At 46.4% G+C, this 12,662-nt stretch overlaps 1 protein-coding gene across 2 annotated transcripts in view; it reads left to right on the top strand.

Annotated features, from left to right (window-relative positions):
* LOC115135776 (nectin-3-like protein) overlaps positions 1 to 12,662 on the top strand; it is an 82,219-nt gene that overhangs the window by 48,620 nt on the left and 20,937 nt on the right. For both annotated transcript variants that reach the window (XM_029670851.2, XM_029670850.2), the window contains exons 2-5: positions 7,206 to 7,553; positions 8,964 to 9,263; positions 10,776 to 10,893; positions 11,010 to 11,161. In XM_029670851.2, coding sequence (XP_029526711.1) covers positions 7,206 to 7,553; positions 8,964 to 9,263; positions 10,776 to 10,893; positions 11,010 to 11,161 — 918 coding nt within the window. The remainder of the gene's footprint in view (positions 1 to 7,205; positions 7,554 to 8,963; positions 9,264 to 10,775; positions 10,894 to 11,009; positions 11,162 to 12,662) is intronic.

Raw genomic sequence — 12,662 nt, 5'->3', positions numbered from 1 at the left:
TGAGCTGGCTCTCTCTGAGCTGGCATATTAAGTGTTTGAGCTAGTAATGCATCAATATTTATCATTTACAAATTAGCTGTGACAGCCAATGAATATATAGTATAACTTTGGATTTCCTCTGAAACGTGATTCCGCGGTATACAGGGTAAAATGAATTAAATTAATAATTTAATATCTAAAATTGACCATATACACTGATTGTTTAAAGCAAAAACTACAAAACTATTGCTGATGGTGAACCTGGACAATCTAAGCCCCGTTCAGCAGATGGCCTATAGCTAGATTAGGTGTGTCCAGTAGCTTACTTTCATTCTGGTAAAACACCATTTTCAACTTTGCATAGATAACAATAACCTACCTAGCAAATTACGTAGGTGGTCACTCAACTAATAAAGCTTGATATCACGCATGCCATTTTAGCATTTGAATGCTGAATGTGCCACGCCGATGTACAAGATCAGGTACATGCTGCCTACCTTGCGTTAGTTAGCGTGTGCGAAGCTGGGCACAGCGTACAGTTTGACTAGGCTACTGATATTGCATGGAGTGGACGCATCAATTGGCGATTTGTAACATTTTAATACATTTTTGGACCCTGCATGTTAGATTTGGATTGGTTTAGATTTGGATTGTCCTCCTTACCTATTGGCATACTTCTACACATACATAGGCTCTGCATGTGTTTTTATGTGTGAAAATAGCACCAATAGAGATGGCTGCAGTGCTTCTAGCTCTTAGGAAACTCTGCAGTGTTTTTTAAAATGTATTATTTCTTACATTATTAGCCCAGAATTTTTGGGGTGTTATTACATACAGCCGAGATATCAGAGCGGCGGTAACTCACAAGCACTACCAGTATTACAACCAGGAATATGACTTTCCAGAATCCTTTGTTCACACCCCCCAGGGCAATTTAACTGATTCCAGAGGCCAACTCAAAACCATGCCGGCGGAGGAGAGGTACTCAGTGGTCTTCCTGTCTGACTTAGGAAGTGCGGAGGGTGTATGTTTCATGATTAACGACTCATGGTGTGATTGTGATAACGTACAGGAACTCAAGTCCTTTTCACCCAACCTAGAATACCTCATCAAATGCCGACCGTATTATCTCCCAAGAGAATTATCTTCGGTTATAGTCACAGCCGTGTATATCCACCCCATTCAAGCCGATACCACCATGGCCCTCAAAGAATTTCACTGGACATTATGCAAACTAGAAACTACATATCCCGAGTCCGTATTTATTGGAGCTAGGTATTTTAACAAATCAAATTTGATAAAAAAGGCTGCAGAAGTTCTATCATCACCTTGACTGTAGTACTCGCGCTGCTTAAACACTCGACCACTGCTACTCCAACTTCCGGGATGCCTACAAGGCCCTCCCCCACCCTCCTTTTGGAAAATCTGACCACGACTCCATTTTGCTGCTCCCTACCTTTAGGCAGAAACTCAAACAGGAAATACCTGTGCTAAGGACTATGCAATGCTGGTCTGACCAATCGGAATCTGAGATTATCAGGAAGTGTATAGGAAATGTTGTACCCACTATGACTATTAAAATCTATTCTAACCAGAAACCGTGGATAGATGGCAGCATTCACGCAAAACTGAAAGCGTGAACCACCACATTTAACCATGTCAAGGTGACTGGGAATATGGCAGAATACAAAGTGTAGCTATTCCCTCACCAAGGAAATCAAACCGGCAAAATGCCAGTATAGAGACAAAGTGGAGTCGCAATTCAACGGCTCAGATATGAGACGTTTGTGACAGGGTCTGCAGGCAATCACAGACTACAAAAGGAAAACAAGCCACGTTGCAGACACCGACGTCTTGCTTCTGGACAAGCATCTAGCTTCTACGGCTGCTTTGAGGATAACGCTACCAAGGACTGTGGGCTTTACTTCTCCGTGGCCGACGTGCCTGACATTTAAGTGTTAACCCTCGCAAGGCTGCCGACCCAGACTGCATCCCTAGCCGCATCCTCAGCATGCACAGATCAACTGGCTGGTGTGTTTACAGACATATTCAATATCTCCTTATCCCAATCTGCTGTCACCACATGCTTCAAGTTGGCCACCATTTTTCCTGTACCCAAGAAGGCAAAGGTAACGGAACTAAATTATCGCTCCTTTGCACACACTTCTGTCATCATGAAGTGCTTTGAGAGACTCGTCAAGGATCTACCTTACCTGTTACCCTAGACCCATCAATTTGCTTACCGCCCCAATAGATCCACAGACGATGCAATCACACTGCCCTATCCCATCTGGACAAGAGGAATACCTATGTAAAAATGCTGTTCATTGACACTAGCTCAGCATTCAACAACATGGTAACGTCCAAGCTCATCATTAAGCTCGAGGCCCTGGGTCTGCCCTGTACAACTGGGTCCTGGACTTCCTGACGGGCTGCCCCCAGGTGGTGAAGGTAGGAAACAACACCTCCACTTCGGTGATCCTCAACACTGGGGCCCCACAAGGGTGCGTGCTTAGGCCCCTCCTGTCCTCCCTGTTCACCCATGGCTGCGTGGCCTCGCATGCCTCCAACTCAATCATCAAGATTTCAGACAACCCAACAGTAGCATGCTTGATTACCAGCAATGACGAGACCGTCTATGGGGAGGAGGTGAGGGCTCTGTGAGTAACCAGGAAAATAACCTCTCACTCAACGTCAACAAATAAAAGGAGATGATCGTGGACTTCAGGAAACCGCAGAGGGAGCACCCCCCCCCCACCCACCCATCCACATCGACGGGACCACAGTGGCGAAGGTGGAAAGCTTCAAGTTCCTCGGTGTACACATCACTGACAAACTGAAATGGTCCACCCACACAGACGGTGTGGTGAAGAAGGCTTAACAGCGCCTATTCAACCTCAGGAGGCTGAAGAAATTTGACTAGGCACATAAAACCCACAAACTTTTACAAATGCACAATTGAGAGCGTCCTGTCGGGCTGTATCACCGCCTGGTACGGCAACTGCACTGCCCCCAACCATAGGGCTCTCCAGAGGGTGGTGCGAACTGCCCAACGCATCACTGGGGATTAACTACCTGGCCTCCAGGACATTCACATTACCCGATGTCACAGGAAGGCCAAAAATATAATCAAAGACAACCACCTGAGCTACTGCCTGTTCACACCGCTATCCTCCAGAAGGCGAGGTCAGACAGGTGCTTCAAAGCTGGGCCTGAGAGACTGAAAAATGGCTTCTATCTCAAATCCATCAAACTGTAAATAGCTATATACAGTTGAAGTTGGAAGTTTACATACACCTTCGCCAAATACATTTCAACTCAGTTTTTCACAACTCAGTAAAAATTCCGTCTTAGGTCAGTTACGATCACCACTTTATTTAAGAATGTGAAATGTCAGAATAATAGTAGAGTGATTTATTTCAGCTTTTATTTCTTTCATCACATTCCCAGTGGGTCAGAAGTTTACATACACTCAATTGTTTTTTAAATTGTTTAACTTCGGTCAAACGTTTTGGGTAGCCTTCCACAAGCTTCCCACAATGAATTTTTTTCTCCATTCCTCCTGACAGAGCTGGTGTAACTGAGTTAGGTTTGTAGGCCTCCTTGCTCGCACGCACTTTTTCAGTTCTGCCCACAAATCTTCTATAGGATTGAGGTCAGGGCTTTGTGATGGCCACTCCAATACCTTGACTTTATTGTCCTTAAGCCATTTTGCTACAAAATTGGAAGTATGCTTGGGGTCATTGTCCTTTGGAAGACCCATTTGCGACCAAGCTTTAACTTTAACTGATGTCTTGAGATGTTGCGTCAATATATCCACATAATTTTCCTGCCTCATGATGCCATCTATTTTGTGAAGTGTATCAGTCCCTCCTGCAGCAAAGCACCCCCACAACATGATGCTGCCACCCCCGTGCTTCACGGTTGGGATGGTGTTCTTCGGGTTTGCAAGCCTCCCCCTTTGTCCTCCAAACATAACGATGGTCATTATGGCCAAACAGTTCTATTTTTGTTTCATTAGACCAGAGGACATTTCTCCAAAAAGTACGATCTTTGTCCCAATGTGCAGTTGCAAACCGTAGCCTGGATTTTTTTTTTTATGGCGGTTTTGGAGCAGTGGCTTCTTCCTTGCTGAGCGGACTGTCAGGTTATGTCGATATAGGACTCGTTTTACTGTGAATATAGATCCTTTTGTAACTGTTTCCTCCAGCAACTTCACTTGGTCCTTTTCTGTTGTTCTTGGATTCTAGAGCTATGACATTTTCTGGAATTTTCCAAGCTGTTTAAAGTCACAGTCAACTTAGTGTTTGAACTTCTGACCCAGTGAAATAATCTGTCTGTAAACAATTGCTGGAAAAATTACTTGTGTCATGCACAAAGTAGATGTCCTAACAGACTTGCCAAAACTATTGTTTGTTAACAAGAAATTTGTGGAGTGGTTGAAAAATGAGTTTTAATGACTCCAACCTAAGTGTATGTAAACTTCCAACTTCAAATGTACATAGACTTGAAATCACTGGCCACTTTAATAAATGGAACACTAGTCACTAATAATAATGTTTACATACTTTGCATTACTCATCTCATATGTATATACTGTATTCTATCCTACTGTATCTTAGTCTATGCTGCTCTGACATTGCTCGTCCATATATTTATATATTCTTAATCCCATTCCTTGATTTATGTGTATTGGGCATATGTTGTGAAATGGTTAGATATTGCTGCTCTGTCAGAGCCAGAAACACAAGCATTTCGCTGCACCCACAATAACATCTGCTAAACACGTGTATGTCACTAATAAAAAAAGTGGTCAGATGAAGCAAATGCTAAACTACAGGACTGTTTTATCACAGACTAGAACATGTTCCAGGATTCTTCCAATGGCATTGAGGAGTACACCACATCAGTCACTGGTTTTATCAATAAGTGCATTGAGGACGTCTTCCCCACAGTTACTGTACGTACATACCCCAACCAGAAGCCATGGATTACAGGCAACATTCACACTGAGCTAAAGGGTAGAGCTGCCGCTTTCAAGGTGTGGGACTCTAACCCGGAAGCTTACAAGAAATCCTGCTATGCCCTGCGACGAACCATCAAACAGGCAAAGCGTCAATACAGGGCTAAGATTGAATCATACAACACCGGCTCCGACACTCCTCTTATGTGGCAGGGCTTGCAAACTATTACAGACTTCAAAGGGAAGCACAGCCGCGAGCTGAACTTCCCTTTCCCACCTGGACAAAGGAACACTTATGTGAGAATGCTCTTCATTGACTACAGCTCAGTGTTCAACACCATAGTGCCCTCAAAGCTCATTGCTAAGCTAAGGATCCTGGGACTAAACACCTCCCTCTGCAACTGGATCCTGGACTTCCTGACGGTCCGCCCCCAGGTGGTGAGGGTAGGCAGCAACACATCTGCCACGCTGCATCTCAACACTGGAGCTCCCCAGGGGTGCGTGCTCAGTCCCCTCCTGTGTTCCCTGTTCACCCACGACTGCATGGCCAGGCACGACTCCAACACCATCATTAAGTTTGCCGACGACACAACAGTGGTAGGCCTGATCAACGACGAGCCAGCCTATAGGGAGGAAGTCAGAGACCTGGCCGGGTGGTGCCAGAATAACAACCTATCCCTCAACGTAACCAAGACTAAGGAGATCATTGTAGACTACAGGAAAAGGAGCACCGAGCACGCCCCCATTCTCATCGACGGGGCTGTTGTGGAGCAGGTTGAGAGCTTCAAGTTCCTCGGTGTCCACATCAACAACAAACTAGAATAGTCCAAACACACCAAGACAGTCGTGAAGAGGGCAGGACAAAGCCTAATCCCCCTCAGGAAACTAAAGATTTGGCATGGGTCCTGAGATCCTCAAAAGGTGATACAGCTGCAACATCGAGAGCATCCTGACTGGTTGCATCAATGCCTGGTACGGCAACTGCTCGGCCTCTGACCGCAAGGCACTTCAGAGGGTAGTGCGTACGGCCCAGGTCCTGCCATCCAGGACCTCTACACCAGGCGGTGTCAGAGGAAGGCCCTGAAAATGGTCAAAGACCCCAGCCACCCCAGTCATAGACTGTTCTCTCTACTACCGCATGGCAAGCGGTACTGGAGTGTCAAGTCGAGGACAAAAAGGTTTCTCAACAGTTTTTACTCCTAAGCCATAAGACTCCTGAACAGGTAATCAAATGGCTACCCGGACTATTTGCATTGTGTCCTGTCCCCCCCCCCCAACCCCTCCTTTTATGCTGCCGCTACTTTCTGTTTATCATATATGCATAGTCACTTTAACTATACATTCATGTACATACTACCTGACCAACCAGTGCTCCCGCACAGTGGCTAACCGGGCTATCTGCATTGTGTCCCACCCGCCACCCGCCAACCCCTCTTTGTTCATCATATATGCATAGCCACTTTAACCATATCTACATGTACATACTACCTCAATCAACCTGACTAACCGGTGTCTGTATGTAGCCTCACTACTTTTTATAGCCTCGCTACTGTATATAGCCTGTCTTTTTACTGTTGTTTTATTTCTTTACCTACCCATTGTTCACCAAATACATTTGTTGCACTATTGGTTAGAGCCTGTAAGTAAGCATTTCACTGTAAGGTCTACTACACCTGTTGTATTGGGCACACGTGACAAATTAACTTTGATTTGAATAACATCTGCTAACCACGTGTATGTGACCAATAACGTCTGCTAACCACGTGCATGTGACCAATAACGTCTGCTAACCACGTGCATGTGACCAATAACGTCTGCTAACCACGTGCATGTGACCAATAACGTCTGCTAACCACGTGCATGTGACCAATAACGTCTGCTAACCACGTGCATGTGACCAATAACGTCTGCTAACCACGTGCATGTGACCAATGTGATGTTATTAGGTAAATGATGTCCAACTGAGAGACAGATGGAGGGTATAGTTGAGGGGAAGTCCGTATGCTATTGCCACAGTCCTTTATTGCCGTCATCAGTGGGCATATTACATTTACAGCCATACACATTGCACACAGGCTTATGTTTCACTGCCCAAGATAAGTACAACTCTTTTGATTATACTTCGTGACTAACCACAGGGGAATGTGGTTATTCTTTTCTTTTTGATTCTTACAGTAGTTCTTCAGGAAAAAATGGAATGAACTGATTGTTGATGGTGAAACTAATCATTTTCTCTTTCATTCTCTCCCTCTCTGTGCTCCAGGTGTGGGGTGCAGTCAGGTGTTGGTTCCCCAGAAGGTGAGTGCTGTATTGGGGAAGAATGTGACGTTGGGCTGTAGCGTGGAGGTGGGGGCCAACCTCAGTCTTACCCAGAGTTCCTGGGAGCGCCGGCTCCCCACAGGCTCGGTGACTGTGGCGGTGTACAATCCCGTGTTCGGCATCTCGATCCCCCCAAACTATGTGCGCCGCCTGTCCTTCCGCTCGCCCTCCTCCCATGACGCCACCATCGTACTGGAGGACGTGGGCTTTGAGGACATTGGAGTGTACACCTGCAAGGTGGCCACCTTCCCCCTGGGCAACACACAGGCCTCCACCACTGTCAGCGTGCTCGGTAGGAGTGTGTGTGCTTGTGTTGGGGTGTGCTTGTGTTGGGGTGTGCTTGTGTTGGGGTGTGCTTGTGTTGGGGTGTGCTTGTGCCAATTAGAGCTGGGACGATAAACAGGAAATTATTGACACTGACTATACCGATCACTTATCGCAGGCATTTTGCTGATATTATAAGTAACCTATACTAGAGAAATGTGAAGTTTGAAATTAAATAAGTTTGCGAATATGGGTGATTGTTAATGGGACAATTGATGGCTACAACCAGTAGTAGTAGTTTAAAAGATCATTTTAAATAATAATTATCTCATCAATTCAGGCAATTTATTACAATATGGATTTTTGGCCATATGACCCACCGCTAGTGTCTGTCTCTGTGCAACACACCTCTTGTAAGTGTAAGTGTGTGTCATGGCCATTGTGGGGGAGAGGATCCTACTCACGTCACTGGGCCAGAGGGAGAGTGGTAAGACAAAGTGTGGAGAGAAAGGATGGAAGGTAGTGAGGACGAGGGGTTGGAATAAGGGTTGGTTAAAGGGGCATTGCAATGAGAACGGTATGGGTACAGTTGCGTGAGAGGAGGGGTGAAGGAATGGGAGCGAGGGAGGGGTGTACAGGAACAGGGTGCTATAATTGGAGCTAGAGGAATGTGGTGGGCAATTGAGACGCCCCTCTTTTAAAGGATCCCGGGGAGTTAGTCGGGGTTAGTTAGATGTATTATTCCAGGCAAGGCCATGGCTTACACACACTGTTTTTGAAGGGTTACAGGAAGTCTCTGAGCTGCTACTGCGTAGTAGGACAGGGGAAAGGAGGGAGATGGAAAGGGGGGGCGGCGGTTGAAAGAAAGAGTGACGGAAAGAAGGAAACAAGAGCTTGGTGAATGACTGAACCACTTCCAGACCCTACTCGGGAACTCTGCTTCCCGAGAGCAGGGTTCCCCAATAGGTGGCCCACGGGCCATATTCGGCCCGCTGGTGATTTTATTTGGCCCCTGACAACAACAACAAAATCGGAATATATATATATATATATATATGTATATTTAGAATTTTCGTTTTTGGATGTAAGACTGTAAAATCATCTCAAAGTGATGTTAATTTAGGAAATCAGTTTGCAAATATTATCACGCATAAATTAAAACGTGATCGTATCCCAATGTAATCCAGGTTTGAAATTATTCTGTTTTTGTCAAATACTACACAGTATCTGTTAGGGATTTTTGTGGTCAATTTGTAGTGTAAAAATGATTTCTAAGTATTTTCCAGCCCCCCGACCAACCGCTCAAGGAAAAATTGGCCCATGGCTGAATGTAATTGGGGACCCCTGCCCTAAAAGATACTGGAACACTGACTGAACACTACAACCCTTTCTATCCACATTTCCTCACCCCTTCTCTCTCTCTCTCTCTCTCTCTCAGTGGAGCCCAGGGTGTATGTGTCGGCTGGCTCGGTAGCTCTGATCGACGAGGGCAATGAAACAGTGGTGGCCACCTGCATCGCTGAGCGGGCCCGGCCCCCCGCCGAAGTCTCCTGGGAGACTGACCTGTTTGGCCAATCAGAGGTGTCGCTGCAGGACGAGGCAAACGGCACGACCAGCACCCAGGTGCGCTACCTGTGGCAGCCCACCCGCCACATCCAGGGTCACGCCCTCACCTGTGTGGTGCGTCATCCTGCCCTGCACACAGACTTCAGGATCCCCTACCAGCTCAACGTGCAGTGTAAGTCTCTCTCTCTGTGTGTGTGTGTACCCACGAGACTGCCTTTTACATTTACATTACATTTAAGTCATTTAGCAGACGCTCTTATCTGTTCAGAATCATTCACACATACAATACTAGTCAAAAGTTTGGACACCTACTCATTCAAGGGTTTTTCTTAATTTGTACAATTTTTTGTGAAGACCTCAACTAGGAAATAACACATTGTGTTTGTAGAGGCCAGGTCATCTGATGCAGCACTCCATCACTCTCCTTGGTCAAATAGCCCTTACTTGGTCAAATAGCCCTTTGGGTCATTGCCCTGTTGAAAAACACTAAGCTCAAACCAGATGGGATGGTGTATCGCTGCAGAATGCTGTGGTAGCCATGCTGGTTAAGTGTGCCTTGAATTTTAAATAAATCACTGACAATGTCACCAGCAAAGCAGCCCCACACCATCACACCACCTACTCCATGCTTCACGGTGGGAACCACACATGCAGGGATCATCCATTCACCTACTCTGTGTCTCACAAAGACACAGAGGTTGGAACCAAAAATCTCAAATTTGGACTCATCAGACCAAAGCACAGATTTCCACTGGTGTAATGTCCATTGCTCGTGTTTCTTGGCCCAAGCAAGTCTCCTCTTAGTATTGGTAGTGGTTTCTTTGTAGCGATTTGACCATGAAGGCCTGATTCACACAGTCCCCTCTGAACAGTTGATGTTGAGATGTGTCTGTTACTTTAACTCCGTGAAGCATTTATTTGGGCTGCAATCTGAGGCTGGTAACTCTGATGAACTTATCCTCTGCAGCAGAGGGAACTCTGGGTCGTCCTTTCCTGTGGCAGGCCACATGAGTTTCATCATAGCGCTTGATGGTTTTTGCGACTGCACTTGAAGAAAAGTTCAAAGTTCTTGACATTTTCCATATTGATTGACCTTCACGTTCATTTCTCTTTGCTTATTTGAGCTGTTCTTGCCATAACATGGACTTAGCCCTATTTGATAAATATCATCTTCTGTATACCACCCCTACCTCGTCACAACACAACTGATTGGCTCAAATGCATAAAGAAGGAAGGAAATTCCACAAATTAACTTTTAACAAGACACACCTGTTAATTGAAATGCATTCCAGGTGACTTCCTCATGAAGCTGGTCGAGAGAATGCCAAGAGTGTGCAAAGCTGTCATCAAGGCAAAGGGTGGCTACTTTGAAGAATCTCAAATATAAAATATATTTTGATTTGTTGAACACTTTTTTTGGATAACACATGGAATCATCTATTTTCTCATAGTTTCGATGTCTTCACTTTTATTCTACAATGTAGAAAATAGTAAAAAATAAAGAAAAACCCTTGAATGAGTAGGTGTGTCCACTTTTGACTGGTACTGTATGTGTCTTTGATGCTGGAATTTCATCAGATTTGATTGATTCATGTAATTCCACACAAAAAGGTTGGGGGTGGTTGAGTTTTCCACGTTTTCAGGTTCTGTCTGTTGCCCCTTCTCTGTGTCCGTGTCCCTGCAGACGCCCCAGACATCGTGGTTGTAGGTTATGACGGTGACTGGTATGTGGGCCGTGAGAACATCCAACTGACCTGCAAAGCCAACGCAAACCCACCAGCACACCACTTCACATGGATCAGGTGTGTGAGCGTGTGCGCTCACTACTCGTGTTTTTATGTGCACAGATTTGTTCCCACTGCAGATTAAACGTTGAACCAGTGTTTGTGTATAATGTAATTGTGTGTGGATATCCAAGACTGGACGGGAAAATGCCAGAAGGGGTGGAGATAGTGAACAACACCTTGCTGTTTCTGAGGCCCCTCCAATGGAATGACTCTGGAGTCTACAGGTGTGAGGTTGCCAATGACATCAACCTACGCAGCAGGGACCTGAGGATACGCATACAAGGTGAGCGGAGGAAACTAACGCTGCTGAATGTGCACACAGCTTGTTATTCCACACGTATTCTTCCTGTCTCTCTTAGGGAGAACTTTAAACATATTGTGGCCTTGAAGCTTTCGGTGTCAACATAATAGCATAGAGATGAATCATGATTTATATAATATATAATGCTGTCTTTGTGGCTCCTGCTACTAAACACTTTTTAATTGTTATGGTTTTGTAACAACATCATTTACAAAAAAATGAAATAAAAAAACATGATCCGTCCAGCATTTCGTCATTCTTGACCCCAGTCTGTCTAAGCTTGAGGGTGTGTTTGAAATGAAGCGAGGTGCCATGCTGTGTTAGGGCCAATTTATCTCCGGCCCTCAGATGTACGAGTCTTAATGAGGCCCTGATTAGTCTTGATTAGGTCTCCAGATTTTCAACAGGAGAGGAGATCTCCCTGGTTCTTTGGCCAAACCAATGTCTGCTCATCCCCCAGACCATTAACTCACTCCTCCACTCTCCTCTGCTGTGTCTCCTCTGTCATTCCCCTGGCCTGGCCTGTGTCTCTGTCTCTCTGCTGTGTCTCCTCTGTCATTCCCCTGGCCTGGCCTGTGTCTCTGTCTCTCTGCTGTGTCTCCTCTGTCATTCCCCTGGCCTGGCCTGTGTCTCTGTCTCTCTGCTGTGTCTCCTCTGTCATTCCCCTGGCCTGGCCTGTGTCTCTGTCTCTCTGCTGTGTCTCCTCTGTCATTCCCCTGGCCTGGCCTGGCCTGTGTCTCTGTCTCTCTGCTGTGTCTCCTCTGTCATTCCCCTGGCCTGGCCTGTGTCTCTGTCTCTCTGCTGTGTCTCCTCTGTCATTCCCCTGGCCTGGCCTGGCCTGTGTCTCTGTCTCTCTGCTGTGTCTCCTCTGTCATTCCCCTGGCCTGGCCTGTGTCTCTGTCTCTCTGCTGTGTCTCCTCTGTCATTCCCTGGCCTGGCCTGTCTCTCTGCTGTGTCTGTCTCTGTCTCTCTGCTGTGTCTCCTCTGTCATTCCATTCCTGGCCTGGCCTGTCTGCTGTGTCTCCTCTGTCATTCCCTGGCCTGGCCTGTGTCTCTGTCTGCTGTGTCTCCTCTGTCATTCCCCTGGCCTGGCCTGTGTCTCTGTCTCTCTGCTGTGTCTCCTCTGCTGTCATTCATTCCCTGGCCTGGCCTGTGTCTCTGTCACTGCTCTCTGCTGTGTCTCCTCTGTCATTCCCTGGCCTGGCCTGGCCTGTGTCTCTGTCTCTCTGCTGTCTCCTCTGTCATTCCCTGGCCTGGCCTGGCCTGTGTCTCTGTCTCTGTCATTCCCTCTGTCCTGGCCTGGCCTGTGTCTCTGTCTCTCTGCTGTGTCTCCTCTGTCATTCCCCTGGCCTGGCCTGGCCTGTGTCTCTGTCTCTCTGCTGTGTCTCCTCTGTCATTCCCCTGGCCTGGCCTGGCCTGTGTCTCTGTCTCTCTGCTGTGTCTCCTCTGTCATTCCCCTGGCCTGGCCTGGCCTGTGTCTCTG

Source organism: Oncorhynchus nerka, linkage group LG10 (genome assembly GCF_034236695.1).
Source record: "Oncorhynchus nerka isolate Pitt River linkage group LG10, Oner_Uvic_2.0, whole genome shotgun sequence".
NCBI lineage: Eukaryota > Metazoa > Chordata > Actinopteri > Salmoniformes > Salmonidae > Oncorhynchus > Oncorhynchus nerka.
The sequence above is the reverse complement of the archived record's forward strand: the minus strand, read 5'-3'. Positions and strand labels throughout refer to the sequence as shown.